This window comes from Psammomys obesus, unplaced genomic scaffold (assembly GCF_907164565.1).
Source record: "Psammomys obesus unplaced genomic scaffold, mPsaObe1.curated_primary_1811, whole genome shotgun sequence".
NCBI classification, from domain to species: Eukaryota; Metazoa; Chordata; class Mammalia; order Rodentia; family Muridae; genus Psammomys; species Psammomys obesus.
In genome coordinates this window covers 1,990,629-2,015,321 of record NW_026593286.1, presented here as the reverse complement: position 1 = coordinate 2,015,321, position 24,693 = coordinate 1,990,629, and the positions used below count along the sequence as shown (strand labels likewise).

Sequence of the window (24,693 nt, the reverse complement as noted above, 5' to 3'; positions counted from 1 at the left end):
TTGTGCTACTCGCTGGCCAGAAGAGAGCAGGCAAGAGAAGAAGCTTTCAGAACTTCAGGTCATATTTTTATTTAATAAATCAAAGTCCTGTGAAACAAAGCACACATTTTTACATACAGGAAAAGAAGCGTTGACATGATTTTCCACGTCCGATAATGAATAAATATACCAAAAACTGCATGTGTGCCCATGGACCCTTATTGCGTGATATTTCACACACATCTGAGTGAGCCTGGGTGGTCTGGTGGATTCCCACACACAAACACATTTTGTTCCTGTGTTATTAATACTTTGGTTTTTTAGCCTTATTAATGACTTGGTTTTTTAAAGAAAAAAAAATCAGGTGATATCAATGATGGGAGTATTACTTCCCAAACTGGTCCCTTTTTCATTAGTGGTTCATTTCAACCAACCTGACAGAAAGAGTGAAGGCTGCCTGTCACCTCCCCACCGCCCCATTCATGACACGGGAGAGACTCTGTGTCTGTACCTTACTTTCTGTATTTTTAAGGTTCAACTAAGGCAATGCCTTAGAGAAAAAAAGTGTTCCGAATTCCACGAGCAAGAGTTTTTCTCGGGCGTTTGTTTAAAGTGTTTAGAATAGAAAAGATCTGCACTGAGTGACCTGCTGGCTGGGAATTCACAAATGGGCGACCACTGTGGTCCTCAGGTGAGATCTTCATTGGCTAGCGCCTAGGTCAAGGGGTCTCAACCCCTTCCCCCTTCGGGGTCCACATATCAGATATTTACATGATTATTCATAACAGCAGCACAATTACAGTTAGGAAGTAGCAACAAAATAATTGTATGGTTGGGGTCACACCAAGAGGAAGTGTATTAAAGGGTCACAGCATTTGGGAACCATTCTCCTAGGTACAGGGGAGCCCCCATCTTGAGACAGCTCCAGGTTCCAAGCAAGGTCCCCACCCCCACCCTCAGGCTGAGCTGAGCCGGGCTGCTAAAGACCTACCAGGCTTCTTGGCTGGGCTGTTTTCCTTTCCATCTCAACTATGACCTCTGCCTGGTGGAGGAAGGGAGGAGGGGAGAGGAGAAGACAGAGTGAGAAAGAGAAACACACAGACAGACATAAGGAGGAGGGAGGGGGCTGGGCTGCGTTACGGGAAGGCTGCTGTTTGAAAACACCCTGTGGTTACGGAGAGAGGACAACATCACCTGATTCATATAAGCCAGACTTTACAGGGGGCACAGGTGAGGAGCCTGCTCCCTCTGAGTGACACAGGATAGCAAAACTGGCCGGCATGCCTGAGCCCGGAAGTCCCAGGAAGAGCCGCCCCAGCTGAGATCCCGGTGCTCTCTTTTGCTCCTTAACTTAGTTTTGGATTTTTTTTTAAAGATGAAGGAAAGCTACTTTGAGGTACTGGATGAAATGTGGCCTTCTCGCTAGGCAGTCAGCGAGGGTGAGGCTGGGCACTGTCCTTCGGAAGCCTGTGTGTTTAAGGAGCCATTTGTAGCACTGTGCCAGCCTCTGCCAGTGGGCCCGCTCTCCGCAGAGCGCTGTTCAAGTGTGGGCGTTGGATGTCTCTGAGAGTGGAGAACCCAGGCCTTCGGCAAAGGGGGCCAGAAGTGCTACCCACAGCCCTTCCGGCTTCCTGAGACAGTGGTCTCAGCCCGCGGGCCCCACCTCGTGGCCCTCCAGACTGCCCCCAGGAGCGGCTGAGGCTGAGCAGTCTCCGGCCCCAGGTTCAACTTCAATAAGCTCTAGCCAGCCCTTGATCACAGGGTTTCTCTGACAGCCAAGCTCAAGCCCGGCCTAGTTGAGCCCCGGTCACCTGGGAATAGGTTCAAAGGCAAGGAAGCTGTAAACCACCTCCAGGCCCCAGCTAGAGCAGCCTGGCGAACAAAGAGACCCCGAGCACATCAAAAGCCTGGCTCTCTGCGTCCAGATGGCAAAAGGCCGAGGTCCCCGCGATGTCTGCTCACCAAGGCCTGGCCCTATGTTCTGCAGCCCTGAACCCTCCTGCGGAAGATAACCATCAGAGCCAGGGCAGGGGACTTCGGGCAGGTTGAGTCTTTCCCTGGTCTCAGTGTTCTGGGTCCATCACTCAGAACGAAGCAGAATACAGAGGCTAAGCTGAGCCCAACACCAGGACCCAGAACTCAGGGCAGGACAGGCGGACAGGCGGCGCGGTGGGCACCGTGCGCGCCAGCAGAGGTTCGCTGTGGTGCCTAAGCTATAAAGCATTTAGGGGGAAGGTTCTGAGAAGGTGTCCACACCGAGGTTCCCCAGAAAGTAGGGATTAAAAAGTGTCTCCAACTTGCATTCTGGCCCGAGCCGGGCAGCGTCTCTGTGAATCCTAGAGGCGAGACCGCGCGGTGGGCTTCTCTGCTGCCTTTGCACCGCTCACGAGCAGGACCGCGCTGCAGAGGCGAGGGCTCAGAGCGCGCCCCAGGAGGCTCCCGGCTGCGTCCCTGGTCCACGGAGCACATCTGGGCTAGGACTTGCCTCTTCCACCCCTCTCAGGGACCCTGCGCGCTGGCAAGGTCCAAATCTGCTCCAGGAGGCTCTGACAAAGCCAGGCCCCGTTGAGCCTAGGGATCAGCACCGCTCACTAGCGGCCCGCGCTTGAGGCAGGAGCGCAGGCTGCGCGCACGAACCCGGCCTCCGAGATGCCGGCCACAGTCGGGGCCGAAAAAGAGCAGACAAAACTGAAAGTGCCGCCGCGGGGGGGCGGGGGCGGCCGGCGAAGGCCCCAGAACTCGGCCTGCCCCTGGCCACGGTGGCCAATCAGCGCGCCGCCCTCGCTCCTGACAGCTATTTAGCAACCCAGCCGGGATAAGGTTTCCAAAAAAGTTAGAATAACTTCCTCTCCCGGAGACCTCGGTTTTGCACGAGCCGGCCTCGAAATCAGAGACTTTGCGAGCGACCCGGGAGCCTGCGCTCCGCCGCCGCGGGCTTGGCCAGCGGCGTGCGCTCGGCGCCCCCCAGCCCCACGCGCGCCGGGCGGGCGCCATGGAGGAGGGCTCCAGCTCGCCGGTGTCTCCCGTGGACAGCCTGGGCACCAGCGAGGAGGAGCTGGAGCGGCAGCCCAAGCGCTTCGGCCGGAAGCGGCGCTACAGCAAGAAGTCGAGCGAAGATGGCAGCCCGACCCCGGGCAAGCGCGGCAAGAAGGGCAGCCCGAGCGCGCAGTCGTTCGAGGAGCTGCAGAGCCAGCGCATCCTGGCCAACGTGCGCGAGCGCCAGCGCACCCAGTCGCTCAACGAGGCCTTCGCCGCGCTGCGCAAGATCATCCCCACGCTCCCCTCCGACAAGCTCAGCAAGATCCAGACGCTCAAGCTGGCCGCCAGGTACATAGACTTCCTCTACCAGGTTCTGCAGAGCGACGAGATGGACAATAAGATGACCAGCTGCAGCTACGTGGCTCACGAGCGGCTCAGCTACGCCTTCTCCGTGTGGCGCATGGAGGGCGCGTGGTCCATGTCCGCCTCCCACTAGCGCCGCGCCACCCACCTCCGGACCCGCGCGCCAGGGTGAGTGCTGCGCGTGACGGGCTCCCGCGACGCACGGGGCGGGGGAGGGCCGGGGCATCTCACCTCGCGCGGGTCCCTCGGGCCACCGCACAGGGGGAGCGTGAGCCTCTCCACCCTGCAGGGGTTGGCGGGAGACGCGAAAGCTCTCCCATCCCAGAGCCACGCGTGAGGCCTTTTGCCGGGGATAGCAGTTCGGACCCACCAGCCAGTGGCTCCCAGCAGGCTCCAGATGCACTTCTTGCACAAATGATCACACTTTCCATTCTTGGTGGCCGGGTGTCTGAGGGGGAGCGGTTGTCAGACCGTCTTCCTTAGGCCAGCGGAGGCCGGGGGATGCGATGCCCGCCGGGTGGTGGCCGACTCGTTGCTTCGCTCTCGAGTCCACGCGTGGTGTCGACAATCAGCTCTTGCTGACCGCAGTTCCCGCCCGCCCGAGCCTTGGATGCTAGGGCGCCAGAGCCTCAGCCTGCTCATTACTCACGATGCTGCTGCCGGGGGCGCCGCCGAGTTTACCTGGGAAAGCAGGGAGTCTTCTGTCCAGCGCTGGGACTCCAGGTTCGCATCCATGAGGCGCAGATCGCTGGGCCCCAGGAGCGCAGGAGACCCGGTCGCCCCAAAAGTGCAGAGACCCCCCTCCCCCAACATCCAGGCCGATGCGGCAGTTTGGAGTCCCGGGCTGCGGGCAGGCAGGTGGATCATATTGAGAGTTGGGCGCCTAGTAAACCACCAGCCTTGAACTTGGAAAGACACAGAGGCAAGCAAGTGCAAGGGAGCCAGGCTGGGTACCAGGTCTGAGCGCGTGCGTGGGGGTGGTGAAGAAGCAGTACGGAGCTCGGCCCTGCCCGGGAAGAGGGCACCTGAGCACAGCCCAGCTGGAAGGATGCTTCCTCCGGTAGAGCATTGAGGACATCCTGCACTGCTGCTTGGCAGACGCCTCTACATCCTCAGGCTCTCCCGGAGGAGGGCCCTCCCGGAGGCTGCAGGCTCCTCTTCGGAGGCCTCGCTGCCTATCTCGGGGAGAGAGCGGCGTAGATGCTTCCTACTTAGTTCTCACCATCTTGTGAGGTTTTGTTCTCTCTCTCTCTCTCTCTCTCTCTCTCTCTCTCTGTGTGTGTTTAAGTCTCCACTTTACACAGAATAAATTTAGATTGAGCAAGATCAGCATGGCCACCCGTTGTCCCAACAATCTACTTCAATTTTTATCGTTTTATAATATCTTTAAAGTTGCTGCTGTGGCTACAAAATGCTGATCTTATACAGCATTTCTTCCTTCCTTCCTTCCTTTCTTTTTTAAATCTTTTCTTTCTGTCCCCAAAATTTGTTTTGATGAAATAACCACTGGGATAATGACCATTTTATAGTTTTTAAGCAGAGCTTTTAACAGAGTCACTTGTGGGAATCTTCCCTGTGTTTGTCAAAAACAGATGGGAACTGTCTCAATCACGTATTTCTCTAGGAGAGAAAGTTTGGGTTGGCAAAGCACTCGAAGCTACAGAGGGATAATACATTAATTCTGTTTTTTGCTGCCTAAATTATGAGCGTCCATTAGTTAACTCCACTCACTCTTCATACCACCAAGGTTTACAGCATGTCTCAGGAAGCAGAGGCAGATGAAATGCGCCATTCTTTTTTTATATACACACATAGAATTTGTTTAAGGAAAATGTCAACATAATTATCGTTAAGATAGCCCTTCAGAAAATTATTGAAAGCAAACACCAGGAGATACTACCCTCATGGGAAAATTTAGTAGGGGCATTTAAAATTCATCTTAAGACTCTTGCTTTCCTCAAAAACTGAACTCAACCACATCTTGCAACCAACTAGGTTTTAAAATCCAAAATGCAATATCTGAAATGAACAAATGAAAAATGTTAACAGCTTATTTGGACAAGAAAGCATTAAACTATCAGATAACACCTTGGGTTGGGAAGCAAGATGCAGGCCTTTTATTTTCATATAATCGAATACAATGACTACTCAGGTTATCTGGTTTATGAACACACAGAGGACCCTTTCCAAGGAAATGTGTCCATGTTTGATGGGTTCACTGACGCTGGGCCTGCCTTGGTCTAATTTATTAGGTTGTGTTAAGGAACACCTTTGTGTTCTTATTCTTAACCCATTCTTCTTAAGGAGCACAAATACAATTGTGATTACTTTAATCTCCTGGAAATGTTGCTAATTGTAATGGGTTATTTTTTTGTAACATTTCCAAGGAACATTAATGCTATGCCTCAGGCCAGGGGGGAGGGAAGAGGAACATAGACATTTCAGTGATCTGTATGTGTGTTTAAAGTCTATTGTGACATTTTTACTATCAACACAAAGTTTAAATTGTCCTTGACTGTGGAGAGAAACATGGCCTGGCCCATGAAGTCCAGTTTCTATTAAACTTATCCTCCCCTTCCTTGGCTGGGTATTCAAAAACTCAATTAGACTAGTATCGGGGTCTTCCCAGTCAGCAGGACTCAACTAACTGAAAGAAGTCTCAGGAGAGGAACGGAGTACTTTGAGATGCGGGAGCCCTCTGAACAGGGTTGCTGTCACCTGGCCCAGGACAGAAAAAGTCAGCCATTTCTCATCACTATTTATTCTGCTGTCTTTGTCACTGTAGAAGGAGGCATTGTCTCATGTTCTGCTGACTCTGCACGGGGTTTTCAACAGGTTTTCATCTTCAACAACTGCTCTTACCTCTCTCTTTCCTTCCTTCCTTTCTTCCGAGCACTTTTGGCTCCTATGGACAGAGTGTGTGTCTCCGTCACCTTCCAATGTCAGCCTCTCCTCTCCCCTGTCAGCCTGCTTCATGATGTCTTTGCTGCATCCGGGGTGTTAGCTAGTCTCAAAATAAAACTCTTCTGGGGAGGAACGGAAATGCAGAGTCCCAGAGGATCTTTTGTTCATTGAGTAGACCAGTCTGAACAGCTGAGTTACCTGAAGTACGAGCGAGAGCAAGATTGTCTTACCAAATTCCCTGCTGTAAGAGCTGCCAGTGGGAGCTGAGCTCCTCTTGCTCATCAGTATTTGTCTGCCTCCCCCCGGCTGGTGTGGGGGCTGGAGAGGCTGGAGTGACACTTTGAGGTCATCTGAAATGTTGTCCTTTACTGGGATTTTTCTGGAAGTGCCTTTTGTTTGTTTGTTCGTATGTTTGTTTTCAAGCAGGTTGTAAGCCTGAACACACTGAGTTTCCACCAGTCCCACTCGCCTGGGTCTTAAATAAAAGGCACAGATACGGGGCTAATTTTGCCTGGCAGAGAAATAATGAAGTCCACTCTTTGTGCACTGGGCACTATAACTCATAGCTGGAGTTTAACTCTGGACTTAAGAAAACAACAGATATTAAATAAGCTGAGTTTAAGGGCTGTGCTTTTGTGGCAGTTTTCCAGCTTAGTGTCTACATCCATCCATCCGTCCTCCCTGGTGTCTTTAAGAGCCTCATGAACGGGGCAGGAATGGATGTTTGTGTCTTTGCTTGGGAAAGCAGAAGTGCACTACCGAAAGCAGAGCGAACACAAAGCTCTCTGCCGGCAGCGAGCTCACAAAGGAGGCTGTAAAATTCAAAGAGACGGATAAGTTACTGTAGCCAAGAAATGGAGCCCTGACTATACAGGGATCAGGATCTAAGACGTACACATATGGCTGCTTTCAAGAGCCAAGATGAAACTCAAAAGTCAGAAACTGCTTCAAAAGGTGCCTGGTCACCTGGGCCTGATCATGTGGCAAAACTGCAGGCCCTGAACACACACGCACACCACGTGTACATGAGGAATAAAATGATATACCTGCAGAAAGTCTAGAAGCTATGAAGTTTTAGAGCTTGCCATCCTCAGGAGGAATGAGCAAAAGCACAGGACCTCCTGAAAAATTAAAGTTATTTCGAAGTTAAAAAATTTAAAGCATTTCTTGGCATATAATCATTTTCCACACACTGGGTTTCATGAAGACACTTTCTTTCAAGTATATCATATTCTTCTATCATGTCCATTTCCTATCTTCCCTCTTACCCAGACTCCTCTTCCCAGTTAAAAAAAAAAATTAAACATATTCTACAAGAATTAGTCTGTGTACAAATGGACCAATTTCATAAGGAATCATTGCTATGTTTTGTCTCTGAATACTTCTATTTAGAATGTGAGGTCTCAATATAGTTTCAATATGTAATTCACTAAAAGTTCCCAAGCAAAGACTGGTATCCCAGAAACAGGGGAGCGAACGTCAATTCCAAGAGGAGTTGACTTCCAGGCTAATAGAGAAAGTACTTTCCAAATAGATTTGTGGACATTTTTGTTTTGAAAGGGACATACATCTGCTTTAGAGGATGTTAAGGCTCTATTGGCTCTATCAAAGTTATATACAATTCTAAAGGATGATTTAGAGCTATTCACCAAGTAACATAAAGACTGTGATTTTAGAGTTTGTGTGTGTGTGAGAGAGAGACAGACGGACAGACAGATGGACAGAGGGACAGAGACATGTGGTGAGAACTCAAATCATGAACTTTGTCTTAGCAACACGTGTGATCTTGCCCTGCAGTTTGACTTGATTTAGTGTGTTACACTGTGCCTTAGTTGAGAGTTTATTTGGGATGGGGATGCGATCTTCAGGCTGTGATTTTCATGCCGATGTAAACTGAGGCATAGTGAAACTTTGCTGCCCCAGTCAGTGATTACTGGCTGTCACGTCACAGGGAGCCGTGGCTCTGAAGCCGGAGAGGCTGGCATGTGGCTTTACCCCAGCATGAAGGAAATCGTCAGCGCTCCTTGAAAACAGTCATTTTGAACAGTGTTTGAGCAGCTTGGAATGCTTTTGTTATTGTCCCCTAACTCTCACTCAGAATCCTGTCAAGGCCCTGACATTGTGAGTGAGACAGGGCAGGGCTGAGAGCCCCAGGTACCTTGTCTATGGAGCTGCCTCTTCTCCTCCATTGCTTCTCTTCACCATGGGACCAAGGGGAGATGGGGGCAACTCAGCCTTTACTTCTTAAGAACTGTGACTTCATTTCTGGGATGTCAGGAGAAGCATCTACCTGGTTGAGCCCTCAAATTCTGTGGTTCAGCTTTCTGCCACTTCGATGAAGGATGGGGCTGAATATGACACAGAAGTGATTCTAAATTCTCCTGTGTAGCTCCCATTCCACCTAAAGAGTGTGTCTATTGATGGCACATGGTGGGGGGAGATGTTCTGGAGTTTAACTGTGCTTCTGTTTATCTGGGTTGTGACTGGGAGGGGATGGATTTTAAGGGAATCTTGACTTATTTCAGTGACCCTTTGTGACCAGCATTCCCCTGTGGCTGAGTTTGGTGGTGTGGCTGGAAGCAGAGGCTCCAGCGGGTCAGTAAGGGCAGCTCTAGCCAGCTGTTAGAGAGAGGGCAGGGCTCCACCCCTCTGCTGTCTTCCAGGCTCAGAAAGTGTGCAGGCCCACACGTGGCCCACACGCTCACTGGGTCCCATTTCCCATTGTTCCACAGACAAGTGCCATCCGGCCTTCCTCTCTTTTTCTATGTTTCATTTTTTATAATTTTATTTCTATTTTATGTGTGTGGGAAATTTGCTTACGTGTATGACTGTGCACCTCCAATGCACCTGGTGCCCGCAGAGGTCAGAAGAGGGCATTAGTTCCCTGGAACTGGAATTACATGTGCTCAAGGGCCACACTGAGGGTGCTGGGATTCAAACATGGGTCCTCTGGAAGAGCAGCCAGTGCTCTTAACCTCAAAGCCATCTCTCCAGCCCCCCTATACCCTTTCTGTGAGCCCTGTTCAGGAGCTCCCAGAGTCTTGCTTGCATGGACAGCAGGAAGGGGCTGCCTTGCGAAAGAAACAGACTCCATAGAAGAAACGGCCTACAGCTGGCAAGCTGGTCCTCTGCTGCCTCGCTGGTCCCTTTGTGCGACCCACTCAGAATTAATACTCTTGAGCAGAAATGCTAGCAGCCAGCATTTTCTCCCCATCACATGTAGAGGCGAACGTGTGGCTGCCTCCTCCGGTCTGTCGGTGGAGTGATACGGTTGGCGGTGCCGAGAGATCAGAAGTCACCAGCCAGCTGCCTCCCTGGAGGGTTAAGAGTGCCAGTGGTCTTTTTTCAGACTTTCACCCCAGCAGTTTAGAGGGGTGGGTGATCCTAGTACATCAGGTCGGGTCACTGGCAGGCTTGGCAAACTCTACACTGACTGGGGCATTTTCCAGAAACTTATGCAAACTTTTAATCATCCTCTAAAAGAGATTGCTTGTCTTGATAAATAAAAATGCCATTACTATTTCTGTGAAACGCCTAAATGTCTGCAGAGTGGAAGGAAAAGGAGAGGAGAGGCATGGGTTTTTGTTGGTTTGTTTGTTTGTTTGTTTGTTTGTTTTTGTTTTGAAATTGAATATCATCATGCCTCTATTGATATGCTTGATCTGTGAATGCTATCTTTGTTGGGGATTGGTTCTCCTGAAATCAATCAGCTAATTCTGTCCTTCTTCCTCTGACCCAGTGCACTTGTTGACGCTTTAGCTAAGAGTCATCTTTGTAGAAATGATGTACTCAAGTCCAAGTGAGGTTTCCCATATCAAGACAATAGAGGAAGAGCTCAAAGACTGGCCTTGGGTTCCCCTGGTGACAAGGCCACATTTGAAGGGCAAACACATTCTCTGGAAGGAGCCTGGAACATCTGTGCAGTGCGAACTGCTCACCCAGACCCACAGGCCCACACGCATGCTTGGAGACCCCTTTTCTTAGCTGCTGCTGCTTTTGTTTTCTATATTCGTAGTAGTCGTCGCCATGGTGGTATTAGTATGTCTCTTCCAAAATGGCTTGCTTTACCTATCCCCAGACTGCACAGGGGACCAGACGTGGCCCGACCCGAGGGGGTGGCAGAGGAGGAAACCCCATCAAGTAGGACTGATAGAGTTATTGGGTTGATCTCTTCTTTATAGGCAAGGGTCCCCCCATGCCATGTAAGCACGCTGGACTTTAAAGGCAGTGTAGACTTTGGGGTGTTTCTCCAGATGACAAATTATTGCCGATTTCAGGGCTCCCCTCTGAACCATCTCCTGAGGATGGTAAGTGTTCTCTAAAGAGCTGGTGGAACCCGATCCCACCGTTCACCCCTCTGATACTGCTCTTTCTTATGCCACAGCCTCTCCCTGTGCATTCAAAAGCGAGCGGTTAGGTGTCATTTCAGTATGGAACTCTTTCGCTTCATCATGTGCTCTAGGAAGCTCGCACAGGTCAGTGCACAGTTTATGAGTTGTAATAGGGAAAAGTCCCCTTTCCCAAGAAGACCAGCGTAGGCGAGAAGATTGAGATGTGAGCGGGAAGAGTGCTCAGAGCTGACTGGGATGGGCACACACGGACTTGGGGGCTCTAGTAAGAAGGCAGAAGACTCTAGGCTTGCTGGCTTCCCTCTGCTTTCTTACCCAGAATCCCTCAGAGCAGCAGTTCTCAACCTGTGGGTTCTGACCCCCTTGAGGGTTGATTGGCCTTTCCACAGGGTTGCATGTCAAATACCCTGCATATCCGATATTTGCATTATTCATAATACAAATATCAAACTACAGTTATGAAGTAGCAATGAAATAACTTTATGGTGGGGGATGTCACCACAACATGAGGAACTATACTAAAGGGCCACAGTGCTGGGGAGGTTGAGAACCACTGGAATTCACAGTTCTGTGAGAGCGAACCTGCCCTGCCAGAACAGCAGCACTACCAAGCCTCCGCGGGCCCGTGGGCGCAGGCTGGTGCAGGGCAGACCGCTCCGCACGGCCCAGAGCCTGGGCCTCCTGTCGACTCCCCGGTAGCAATACTGCTCTGGGAAGGAAAATCAGAAAAACCACAGCAGCGGTCCTGCTTCTGAGGACTCTACCCGCACCAAAGGCCTCGAGATTCCAGCCTCAGGGCAGGAGTTGAGACCCTGGGGAGGAGGCTCAATGGCCCAGGCAGGGAACCGGGGGTACAAAGGACCATTTCCAGACAGTGAGCACAGCAAGAGAAAGGGCGCCAAGGGCCGAGTGCAAAGAGCTGTCCCACGACCCTGGCGTCTCCAGGGCCCCGCAGCCTCGGGCAGCAGCAGACCCTCTGTGGGTGTGAACCCGGGACCGCTCAGCCTTCCATAGAGCGAAGGAGAGGAAGAGGGACGTGGTGATTCAGTTTGCCGTCCTTTCCCGGATTGAATAACTATAGGTACAGTTCCATGGTCGCCGTTGCTCCAGAAGCCACTGTGCCCGCCGAAAGCCAGGGGAAACGGAGTCAGGCCTCTCTGCAGAGGGGGCCAGACCACCCAGTGCAGCAATCTTTTCCTCCTGAGCGGCGGGACTCTGGTGACGACAGAAGGTGCCGCGCTGAGGCTTCTCTATGGCCGCCTCCTGGCCGGGAGGCCCGTGCCGTGTGGCGCTCTGTACAGCAAGTATTGTTTAATGCCAATTGCATCGCCTCACATCTTCTGCCCAGAGAGAGGGAAAGGGAAGGAGAAGACAAAGCAGAGCCTCGTGCCTGCCGGTCCCCGGGTGCCGCCTGCGCCCTCCTGCGTGGTGCGTCCTGAGAGCAGCTGTCGGTTACAGCTTCTGCGGGCAAGTAACCGCCTGTGGCTGCTGTGAGCAGCGGCTCCACACAATGGATTTTGCAATTAATTTAGGTCACTGTTTCCAGAATCAATCACATGTGAGTCTTTCCCTTCAGAAAACTTCTGACTTGGTATTTTTCTAATTTGGGAAATTTTAATTAGACAGAAACCAAAGGCCGTCGCCTCTGTAGGAAGCGGGCTGGTTCTCCAGGGGCCTTCTCAGGCAGACCCACTGCTTTGTGTTTCCCAGACCCGAGCTAGGATGAGGCTCCGGAAGTCAGGCGTGGGGTAAGGAACTCGTTTTTGCTCCCAGGTCTGCAGTTTTTTGAGGTGGGGGAGGAGGGAGGCTCTCGGCCTCAGTTTTCCCATTTGTAAAATGGTGGGAGTTTCTGATGGCCCTCCGACTACCAAAACTCCAACTAAGGGCTGATCTGAGCCAGAAACTCCATCACAGATACGTAAACCACAGCCATGAAAACAGGTGTGCCCCCAGAAACCTGTGTCTGTGCAGAGATGGTCACAGCGGCTGGAAGGGGGACCAACATGAGTCTCTCCGCTCAGGAAGGGGGGTAACACGAACTCCACCCAGATGCAGGAAGTCCACATACCTCTAGGGACAATCTTGAAAACATGGGAAGCTTAAGAAGCAAATTGAAAAGGGCCCCGTCTCGTACAACTCTGTCTATAGGAAATGTCTGCAGAGATGGCAGAGAGCTGACTGGGGGTTGCCAGAGACTGCTGGAGAGAGAATTGGGGGGGGGGGGGACGGCTGACAGGTGTGGAATTTCTGTGTGGAGTGAGGAAAATATTCTGGAATGTTCTGGTGACGGTGTCTCCAGAGCGGGAATGCACTTGAGCCTACAGTTACGAAATACTTAAAAATGTTTCAAATCACAGATCTTGTATTCTGTTTATTTCACTACGTCCCCCGACTCAGAAATGCTGGTAGCCCACCTCCTCTTTTTCCTCTAACGGAGGGAATGTGCCTGCTCAGTTCTCACGGCTCTCAAAGCTTGACTGACTCCTTGACCTCTGAGGGATGGGAGAAAGAAGAGCGAGTGTGTGAGCCACCCACTGGCAAAGGCAAGTGGGAGTTTTGCGCGTTGGGAGTGGGGTGGCGAGGGCTTGCCTTGCACACCTTGGTGGTGGGGCAGCCTCGCTGTCCGCCTGCAGAGAAGATCGCAGCAGGCTGCCGTGCAGATCCACTCGAGGGGACGCGCGTGGACTCCTGCTTGTCTTCTGTGTAGATGCCACCAGGAAGGTGGCATCATGTCACTCAGGGTGATTGGCTCTTCTTTCTGTCATGCCCCCCCCCATTCTCCCAGATTGATTATCTCCGCTGTGATCCACATGTGTCCTTCAGAGATTGTCACCGCCAGGAGGAACTGGCAGGAGGTTTCTGTGTGCTGGTAGGCAAGGAGGACCCAATCCTTTAAAAAGATCGTTACATTTAGAATTTATTATCTACTTGTCTGTCTGTCTTATCCATCATCCATCTATTTTATCCATCTGTTTTCATCTTTCTCCTCTATCACCTGTCTGTCTGTCTGTCTGTCTGTCTGTCTACTGTGAGAGGGTGCTACAGCTCATGTGTGGAGCCCAGAGGACAAAACGGAGGCGGCTCTCTCCTGTCATCTTGTGCCTCCAGGGACTGAACTCAGGTTCTCAGTCTTGGTGGAAAGTGCCTTTCCCCGCTGGGTCATCTCACAGGTCCGGTCCTGTTTCTTTATAAAAGCTGGCACCTTGGCACCATCATACACGCACTCTAGTGCCGAGATGTTTGTAGAAACCCATGCACTTGCTGGCCTTCCCGTGGGCTGGATTTTGAGCATGTGGGCGGGAAGACCTTCCTGCCATCCTCAGGAAGCTGCCAGCAGACAAAAACCCGCTTAGGTGGACATTGCCCCTCATTATTTCCTGTTCCCGACTCCAAGACGGGGGCGGGGGGGAGAGAGAGAGAGAGAGAGAGAGAGAGAGAGAGAGAGAGGTTCCCAAAATGTAAATAGAAACAGAAGGATTGCCCTGAGGCCCTGGTAAAGCTACGCTATTGGTTTGATGAGAGAACTGGGTCATTCCACCGTATAGAAACTGTGTGGCCTTGCAGTTTTTCTGCCCTTGAGCCGGCTCCCCTGCATCTGTGGGGATCTGAGCCACAGACAGACAAACTTCTGTTCATCATGCCCTGCTCCCTGGCACAGCCAGCATGCTTGTTTTCTCAGGGACGCTGCCCATTTCTCTTTCCCGCCCCTCAGCAGCTGCTCATCGCATCGTTGCTCACATGCTCCTGTGTACCACTGCTCTCCTCCTGTGGTTTCCAAGCGGCTTTCAGAGATGCCCTGTAGGTGGCCTGAGCCAGGCTAGCACACAGGGGCTTGCAGCGTCCCCTCTAGCCTTGTGCCAGTGATTGTCACTGTCCCCAAGGCATGGGTCCTGGTGGGCAAGCACCCACTCAGCATCTCCCTCAGCACACCTGTCCCCAGAGAACTGATAGCAGAGTCAGGCTTCATGGTGCGTCCCCTAGGGGCACATGGATTTTGTCCCTTTGGGGGCCCCTGGCTGCATCCAGTAGGGGTAGGCAGATATAGGGGGAAATTGAAGCCACTGTCCTCTAAGTCCCCTCTGGCTTCCAGTTCCTCTAGCTGTCCATTCTATCTGTAGCAGGGCAGGTCCCAAAGACTGACTTCCAGGAACCAAACCTTAGCCTTAGCCTTCTATGCCAATCAAAAGTTTAAAACAAACCGGAAAGAAAGTGCTTTCTGACATTTTGTATCCACTGAGGTCTCTAAATGGCTCTGAGGAAAAGCTGCCAGGAAGACAGAAGATGTTTCCTCAGCATTTCTGTCCAGCAACAGCACCTCTGGCCTACTCTACAGCCGGTCCATATTCCGACTAGACATTGACCAAACTATGGTGATTTGTACAGCAGAAAATATTAGCAAAATTACACATTCACAGTAGTTTAAAAAAAACTAACAAAAGTATGACATTTCAATGATAGTACAAGAAATTCTAAATAAAACTGGCAGATATTATGGTTCATTGAGATGAAAAAAATATGATCATCCTCAGAATCGACAAGGGTGGAGAGTGAGTCCTGTTCCCAGTCTCCGGCCGGGGAGACAACACATGTAGTTTGCTTAAGAAGAGTTTAACGTTTTAAGGTTGGGAATATCCCTTTCCAGAGCACTTTCTAGATTATCCAAGCTACCCTTTTGCAGTGCTGGAATGGAAATCAGGGTCTTGAAGTGCTAGGCAGGTATTACGCCCTTGAGCCACATCCCAGCTGAAATATCCTTTGAACCAGCAATTCTGCCTCTGGGAATCCTTCTATGTCAGAGGGTCTCAACCGGTGGGTCACAATCCCTCTGAAGTCATATATCACTTCTCTACCTTATGACTCATAACGGTAGCAAAATCACAGTTATGAAGTGGTGACAAAAACAACTTTATGGTGGGGTCACATGAGGGACTGTATTAAGGGGTCACAGCATCAGGAAGGTTGAGAACCACTGATCCAAGTGACTCATGGCGGGCTCTGTCTAACAACAAAGAAATCCGTACAGATGTGCTCTCACCAGCGAGAAGGTCTGAGGTGTCCCGGGAAGCTGATTGGATGACTCGAAGTCTAGCACATCAGAACGCTCCACACCCACCTGACAGACTTATGTTCTAAAAGGAAGCTGGGTAATATGAAGGGAATGTCTGCAGGATGGGATCAGGTAATCCCAGATTTTGAAAACTAAGCACACTGACGGAAGAGCACCGTTCTTCAGAGAGAGAGCTCTGCCAGAGCCGGTGCCCCTGGACAGATGTACGAGGGGACATTTGCCTTTCCTCGTAACTGCTTTTCCTTGCAGCTCAGTTCTCTGTCTGCAGGGATAAGCTGAAGCCCCTGGTACCTACAGACAATACCAGGTCCTGTACACACCACTTCCTCCTACCCACGGCACCATGGTGTTCAATCCGTAAATGAGACAGTGACAAAAACAAAACAGAAACCGCACAGTGCAAAGCCAGGTGAACACACACACACACACACACACACACACACACACACACACCCTCCCCCTGTCTTCATTCCATCGTGCCATACAAAGTAGAAAACCCTAAGGCTGCCGTGCACTGAAGTAGCCCGATGCCAACCATGTTCAGGGAGCCCAGACAGGCACAACCATGTTCTCCCAGTGGTGAGCAGGAGCCTCGTATCGCTCTTGCTACCTGCGAACATAGACAGAGATGGCCGGTGGTTCTTAAAGACAAAGGATGCCCAGCACTCCTTCCTACAGGAGAGGTCAGCCGCCCCTCTGCCCACCTCTATGAAGCAGTGACCTCACCATGCTATCCCAATGGCCCCTGCCTCCGTTCCCCAGGGAACGGGTTCTCGCTAGAACTTTCTCTCTGCATCCTACTTGCGTGATCTAGGAAGGTGGCTCAGTGACGGAGCAACGGCCCCAGCATGCTGCAGGCCCTGCATTTGATCCCTGGCTCCACAACAAAGACTAGAAAGTGGCCTTTTGAGAGATAGTGTCATGCCTTCCTCAGGGCACCGGTGACCCCTGCCCCTGTCCTCACACAGTGACTGCTGGGTTAACCTGGCACATTCCTCTGGAAAGTGTCGGCTAGGCTGCCTTAGGCCAACAGCGTAGCTCACAGGCTTGCCTTGACCACAGAGGCTGCCCTCATGAGTATAGGGCTGTACCTTGAGCTCTGCCAGGGCCACCTGCCATGAGATCCCTCAATCCCTGTGTACTCACTCATCTTCCCACTGGCAGACTGACCTCCGAATTCTGGCTCCTCTCTGCATTCTCTACTCTGGGTACATTTGAGGTTACGCTAGTCGCTGGCTGCTGCAGACAGTGGAAGCAAGCAGCAAACAGACACAAAAGCACCTAAGTGAACTCGTTGACGACTCCCAGAGCCACGCCCAGAAGAGCCATTTAAAGCCACCTCAGTCCTGGGAGCGGAAGGAGGCCGCTCACCTGCAGGTGTTTGTGTCGCCCTTCTTCAGGGTGAAATGTTAGTCACTCAGCACCTAGGTCCCAGCTGATGTTGTGTGTGGCACATGCTTGGGACCTGGGAGGGCCGGTGGCACCATGTGAACTTGGCTTCTGACCTGGGTCCCCTGCATGTCCCGTTTCCTGGGACCTGCTCTCTGCAGCCCCTTCATAAGACGAACCACCCAGCCGAGCCATTCCCCAGGGCTGGAGACAACCCGCCTCTGACTCTTGTGTCTCCTTTTGGAGTCTTAGTTCGTAATCTAATTTTTGTTATTCCTGTTTTCTTTCACACATTTGACGCATACTTCTGGCAAATTCCAGGGCCACGCTTGCCAGATGACCAAATCTTTTTGAGAGTAATGACTGACATTTTTGTGAGTTTCCATCAGCTAGGCTGGAAGTGGCCAGAGGTGAGGGGCAAGCACTCCCACACTCAGATCGCCTCTGCTGCTCTCTCTACCATAAATATGCCAAGCTCTCATAGGCCTGCACCTTCGCCCATGATTCAAAACCATGGATTCCTTTTGTAGAGACCTCAAGGAAGCAAGAAGTTAATGGCTGGGGTCAGTCCCCTGCAGGGGCCTCCTCCATGAATCAGAGCCCTGGGAGCAGGGTGACTCAGAGCGGAGCTTGTGTCTCCTGGCTGTGTGAATAAACAAAGCAGGAAAGTCTGACTGGTCCCTGGGGTGCAGGGTGGGAGGTGGCTCTCAGCTCTAAGGATGCCCCACCCAGCCCAAGAGCCAGGTCAGCCTGAGGAAGAGAGATCAGGGGGGAAGGCTGGACCCTCCTGGAACAGAAGCTGAGCAAGTCAGAAACAGACCAGTGGGTACTTGTGGAGCTGATGTCCTAGTGGGCTGAGGTCTTGGGGGGTCTTGGGGTACCCTGAGGATAAACTACCACAGATACCTGCTGTGAGGTTGTCCATGTCTGGACTACACAGACAGTAAGCCCCCATGCCACGCCCCTGTGCCTTCCCAGGGTTTGTATCTTGGTTCTGGATCACACTGATTGCCCATCCCCTTTCTTGAGCACCGAGTACCAGGGTGCGACAATGGTGGAATCTCTGCCCTTTGTCTTCTCCTTCCACAGGATCCAGAGTATGGAATCTGGGGTGGGGTTCAAGCAAGATCCGAGGCTCCTGGATCTCCAAGCATGCAAGGTTCAAAGGATCTGGCTGCATGGTGACTGAGGGTCCCTTCTATTGCTCCTGGGGCACAGACATCCTTGCCCTGCAAAGGCAGAGGGCCAGAGAGGGCGGTAGGTTCAGATGGTCCACACCATTCTATCACATTTATCTTCAAAAAAGCCCAGGGAGGCTGGGCTTTCATTTCATGGATAGGAAAACTGAGGTCTCCAGAAACTGGATAGCAACAGGCAGAGGCTAGGAAATAAACCCAGGTAGCCTGTGCTTTCAGAAAATTGCCTGCAAAATTCCATTTCCCCCTATAAAACACGCCCCGGTTCCTAGTGAGATATGTTTTTGCAAATATGAGACGAGCATTCATCCCAACTGCTGTGTGTACCTCCTAACAGTGGAAGCCTACCTGGGTCACAGCCAGGCACTTGCTGGCATTTCCCATACTCTTGTCAACTGCTTCCAGTTGGTCTGATGTGTTCACTGCCAGAAGTGTGTCACAGCCTCTGTGTCTGTGACCTGGAAGATCTACCCCCAAGCCTGTAGATTGGGTCTTTATATGCTCAGGGGTCAAGGGCAAGCTGTTTTGGGAGGGGAGCTTGTTTTCCTACTGAGGCACAAGAAATCAGCTCCTCCTGTCTGCAGAAGCCCTTGATACCCTCAGTGGCAAAGAGCCTTTCCATGTGTAGTGTGGATAAGTAGCAATTCATGTGTCTCCTTGTCGGGACCCATTTCCCACTGCTGTGCCACTGCGACAAAATGGCTGATAAATCAGCCTCAGGAAGGGAGGGTTTCTTTGGGCTCACCGAGGCTGCAGTTCATTAAAGGGGGGTGGGGCAGGGCAGATGGCAGCAGGAGGCAGCTGGCACAGTCAGGAAGCAGGGAGATGATTGCTGGTACCCAGCTCCCTTCCTCCTTCCTGTTCAGTCCAGGACCCCCTCCCCCATCCAAAGAATCCTGCCATCCACACTTAGGAGATGTCTGTCTTCCACGCTCAGTTGAAACTCTCTGGAAAAGTCCTCACAAACCAAGAGCTGTGTCTCCCAGGTGATTCTAAACCCAGTCAAGTTGACAAGGAAGAGGTCAAATGTTATCAAATGTCTCTCTCTGTTATGGGGCCTTTCTCGTTTCCCTGCCTTGTGGTGCTCTGCAGGGACAATTGGCCTGACCCTCTTGAACTGTCCCTCACATTGTCCACCTATCAGCAAGCTGATCTGACTCACACTGTCATTAGAGTAATAGGAGCTATATATCCCACAGAGTGGGTGGCATTACTTGCTAAATGTTGGTTCCTTTACCCTGATGCCCACCCACTTCCAGCAGTTTGACCAACCTGACTGCCCTTGCTCTGTCTTGCTTCAGTTCTGCATCACGTGTGACCTCTCTACACCATGCCCAGTGCCCGCAAAGAACAGAGAGGCAGAGGTCCAGATGCTGGTCCCTAAAACATGGCATTCTCTGATGTCACTTTAAGGAGAACACCCTTCTGACCTTCTCTAGCAGCTGCTGGCAGTGTCCACCTGTGGGAAAGCTCTGGTCATCCCTGTTAACACTTACTGTAACCCCTGAGGCTTCCAGGCACCAGAACGCCCTCTAGTGATGGTCCTTAGTTATGACATCTAGTAAGCCCCTGTCAGAGTCATTTGTGAGCCCATATTCGGCTGCCTTCCCCAGAGAGCAGAGGACCTATCACAAGTGAGTCACAGACTGGTGAGCACGTGAGGCATCACTGCATGCACAGAGGGGTGGCTGAGTCCTACCGACAGGCCGAGTGTGTGTGTGTGTGTGTGTGTGTGTGTGTGTGTGTGTGTGTGTGTGTGAAGCTTCACCACCGGCTGAGTGCTAAGAACTAGAAACTGATGAGGGAGTGCCACCTCCATCAGGGTCAGTGGAACGAGTCTAAGGTGGATGGTGAGGGGAGTATCCCACAGAAAGCCAAGGGCAGCTTTGGGTATGGTTCTAGGACCAAGAAAAAGGATGGGGAAGGCCTCAGGAGATGGGGCCAAAGCTAAAGATCAGCATCAAGCAGCATCAGAGACCCAGTTTAGAGGAGGCTCAGCAAACAAGCAAAAGATGGATGAAATAAAACTAGAGTTCCCATAAAACTGCAGGCTGAGAAGACAGCTGGCATTGCCCAGTTTCCTCCCTGTCTGTACGTTATCCTAGAAGACTCTGTCCTGTTGACACCAGCCCCAGAGACTGCATGTGCCTTCCTGCGCCTGGCTCCTGATACCTTGAGGGAAAGCCTCTCATCAAACATAACAATCTAGAACGAGCTCAGGTAGGCACTGACACTGGAGGCCCCAAGCTCCCGCCTGCTCTCCTGGAAGCCGCTGTCCTACGCTGGCTCACACCAGACTTCATCCGCCTCCACAGTCAGGCAGGAAAAGGAAAGCTGTAAGTCTGCTCCCTATGTCCAGAAGCAGAGTGGGAAGTCTCCGCATGGCAAGGGGCGCAACCCACTGAACTTAGGGGTACAGCTGCACCAGACACTGGTCCCCTTCCAAGCTATGCCCCAGGAAATGGAAATGGCGTTTCCTGGGGTTTGGGGGAGAAGAGCGGGCATGCAGGCAACCGTGGGGCACCTGTGTCCATGACTGTGTCCACGACAAGCACATTCTCAGAGCGGCCTTTGCTGATGTCATGTGCTAGAACTCTCTGTGACAGAGTGAGTTTCTAGAGGCAGAAAGTAGGTCTCAAAGGCTCAGTGGGCATCAGGTGTCCAGGCCACAAACAAGGAGAGAATCTATCACTGTGTGTCCAGGGTGGCGGCAAGGCTTGTGTCACCCTAGTGTTTGGGAATATATGGGACAAAGAAGGAGGGAGTTTGATGGCCTAGCCTAACCTGGGCGGGGGGCCTCTGGTGGGCGAAGCATTCTGAGCAGGCTGTGGGGATTTAAGGAGGGGTGAACTGGCAAAGTGCAGCAGCAGGGGATGGCAAGCAAATGGTTTAGGTGTAAACTTGCCAAGGATGAGTCTGGGGAAGACTCAACAGAGAGATAAGGCCAGCAAAGTCACACTAGGTGTGAGCAGGACCGGTTTGCACAGGGTTGGGAGTTGACTCCTAGTTCAGCAAAGAGCAGTTAAAGGAAGGAGCTTTGGGGGGAGAGAGAGGGAAAAGGACTAGTCCACTGCAGTGGCTCTGCTTCTGGGGAGACAGAGGTTTGCATTTTCTCAAATAGCAATCTGGGCTCTGGGCAAAACTTGCAGAAGGCAAAAACAGTCTTGGTAGCAGGAAGCCTTAAGGCTTCTCTGCATCAGAAGATTCAAGAACAATAGCAAGGTCACACATGGATTGGGAAGAACAAACCACAAATCTGATAGAGAGTTAATACCCAAGGGGCTGGAGAGACGACTGGCTTGCAGCCCCCAGCACCCACATAAAAAGCTGGAAACCCAGCGCTGTGGAGCAGACACAGAGCTCACAGCTGGGACAGTGGATTTCAAGTTCCGTGAGAGAACCGGTATCAAACAGAGGAGGACCACTGACATCAGCTTCTGGCGTCTATATGGGTGGGCGTGCTCACTCTCACACATGCACACAGGCACCACATGTTAATGTCCAGAATATATAAAGAAGCCCAGAGATTCAACAATTAAGGTAAGGCAATCTGAATAAAAAGTGAGCCAAAAGTTTGGGTAGACATTTCTCCAAAGAGAGAAGTGAGCAGCAAGCCTCTGAGATGATCCACAACTATGGCTGACCTTCAGAGATATGCTAACGCAAACCACTGCAAGAGGCCACCTCAGCCCAGGAGGAAACCTCTAGCAAAGCCAAGGAATCCCTCCAGTGCTTTTGGTCACAGATGTCGAGGCAAAAGACAACACATCCCCCGATACTTCCTTGCTTGGCGTTTTTCTGCTCTGTTACAAAATAACGGGACGGAAGTAAGTTGGATGCTTCAATATCCAACAACATGGAAGTGAGGAGGAGTGACGTTCAGATACCCACAGCAGGTGCAGAGTGTGCCTCTGATGTGTTTCCAAACTGGTACGTGGAGGTGAACCTGTCCCCAGGCTGGTTCTGGGGACAGCAACATCAGATGAACATCACAGACCTCGGCTTCCCCAAGGGAACCGAGGCCTTTCCACTCCTCCGTCTCAGGCGCCAGGTTTGAGAAGCATTCCTGACAGGTCCCTTCACAAATCTCTCCAAGACAGAAGGGCCGGAGCTCAAGGCTCCATCAGTAAGACCAGCCATTGTAAACTGTCCCGGTGTACTCAGGCCATGTGTCCATGACATGAAGATTTCTGCAGATGGAGCTAGCACTGATCACCTGTTTGGCTAATTGTCCAACTACTGGAAGTTTTGTGGGCATGTACTGGGATCCCACATTTGCTCCCTGGATATGCCTGTCCTTCTCTTCACCTGCAGATAGATGTTATCATAGTCCTGTGCAAAGCACACACAACCCTGGTCACTACCGGAACCCGGCTAGATTCTCTCTTGAAAATCAGTAGCTCTGCTTCAGGTTAGAAATCGCTAGAAGACCTGACACACATGGGGTATGTACCGTCCTGATCCACCAACCCCCACACACACCTCTTTGAACCCTGAGCCCTAGCCATAGCCTACAGACCATGGCCTAGGCAGATCTTACCATGGCAGCCTAGAACACCATTTCCCTGAGCTGAAGTTCAGGTGGGTGAAAGAAATGACCTTCACCTGGGCTAGCCTTGACACTCAAGGGCACAAAGTTGACCCTGAACCCCTAGAACTGACCCAGGAACTCTATCTGGAGACTCTTCTAGGGATGTGATTGCCAAAAGGTCAGGGAGGGTGTGAAGATCTGTTACAGAGACCCTGGCCGTGAGTCATCTGCCTTCCAGCTACCATGCAGAGATATCTCCTGTTTTGTGCTTTAAATTCTAAAACACAATATACCGTTTGCCACCCTTAGTGTTTTAGGTATGTGGTTCTGTCTCTGACCACACTTACCCTGTTTTTTAGGTGTGTGGTTCTGTGGTACTGACCGAGCTTGTACTGTTTGTCAGGCTTAATTCCTCTCACACTCACTGTCAGAACCGTCAGTGCCACCGACTCTGCACCCTCACCCCAAGGGCGAACTTAGTGCTCATTAAAAACCAACTCCCACCTCCTGCCCTGGCTCTCGTATCATTCTGTTTTCTGCCTCTGGGGACCTCACATGACAGGAATCCCACAATTTTTATCATTTGTGACTAGCTCATTTCAGTTAGGGTATGCCTCAAGGTGCACCCAGGTCACAGCTATGACAGGATATTTTTTTAAGGCTAATTGATAGTTTGTGTTGTACAGCATTAAGTATATTCACTGGTCTGTGAATGGGCACTTGCCTGCTTCCCACTTTTGACTTTCATGAATTCTGTGGCTACAAGCAAGGGCTGCAAATGTCTCTTCTGTCATGCTTCTTGATGTCACTGAGCTTGCTGTGTCACCTGGTGACCCAGGTAGGTGAGGCCGCCGGGTCCGCATTGAATGGGACTCGATGACTTGTCCTCCAGATGTGAGCGGACTCTCACAGTTAAGTTCCAGGTTCTGGGTTCTGAGCTCTCTCTGCCACGCCAGTCTTCTCCCTGTGACCAGCCTCCTCAAGAGGCTCTGTCCAGGACTTCACAGAGAAGCATAAATGAAATCCAGAAGGGCTGGAGGACAGAGAACCAGTGTGTGATGCTGTGAGTGGATTCACTGTCTTCTTGCCACTAGAAGGCTCCCGGAGCAGCGCCGTAGTCGCGGTGGAAGGCAGTTGTCGGCGTCCCCTTTGAAATGGTTTGACCGAACTGGGCAAGCCAGGGAGGGAGGCAGGGCAGCTGGTGAGCATTTCTCTGTGCTATGGAGGACTCCGTTCTATTTTTCTTCTCTGGGTTGAGACGGGGTGGCCAGCCACCCCTCAAGGAAGCCCTGATGACAGGAGAGAGCGATGTCACCTTCAGGGGTCAGCAGAGAAGAGAGCCACCTCAGGACCCTCTGACCGCACTGCCCATTGGGACAGAAAAGTTACAGCAACTTTCTCACTGGATAAAGGTGGACTTGGCCAAGAGATGAAAGATAGGAAATTTGGAAGACTCCATGATGCTGGCCAGCATTTCCATAGAGGGTCCCTGTGGCTTTGTGTTCCATGTAGCTGGAAACTATGGGATCTCACACCATCTTCAAGGGCTGGGCTTCAAGCAGCTGCAATGCTGCAAATTCCTGGTGACACAGGAGCCAAGGGCACTCTGTGAACTTCCACTCCTTCACCAGGGGACACCGTGAGTCAGGCCATGCAAATTCCCATGATGTCAGGCACTCAGAAGCTGAGCTTCTGGGAGCCCTGGGTCCCTGAGCTTTTCTCCCCTGCCCCAAGTAGCAAAGCATAAATAAACAGATGGAAAGTTACCTCACAGATCCCTGGCAAAGCCCTCTGGCCTAACACAGCCCTGGCTGGGTGAAAGTTTACTTTAGAAGATTCTGATGCAATAGAGAAAGAAAGAAAGAAAGAAAGAAAGAAAGAAAGAAAGAAAGAAAGAAAGAAAGAAAGAAAGAAAGAAAGAAAGAAAGAAAGAAA

General features: G+C 51.5%; 1 protein-coding gene across 1 annotated transcript in view; it reads left to right on the top strand.

Moving 5' to 3' along the window:
* The first annotated feature begins 2,921 nt into the window (after positions 1-2,921).
* Positions 2,922-24,693, top strand: part of Twist2 (twist family bHLH transcription factor 2) — a 43,198-nt gene continuing 21,426 nt past the window's right edge. The window contains exon 1 of the mRNA XM_055616913.1: positions 2,922-3,489. Within this exon, the coding sequence (XP_055472888.1) occupies positions 2,972-3,454 (483 nt within the window). The 5' untranslated portion in view covers positions 2,922-2,971 and the 3' untranslated portion in view covers positions 3,455-3,489. The remainder of the gene's footprint in view (positions 3,490-24,693) is intronic.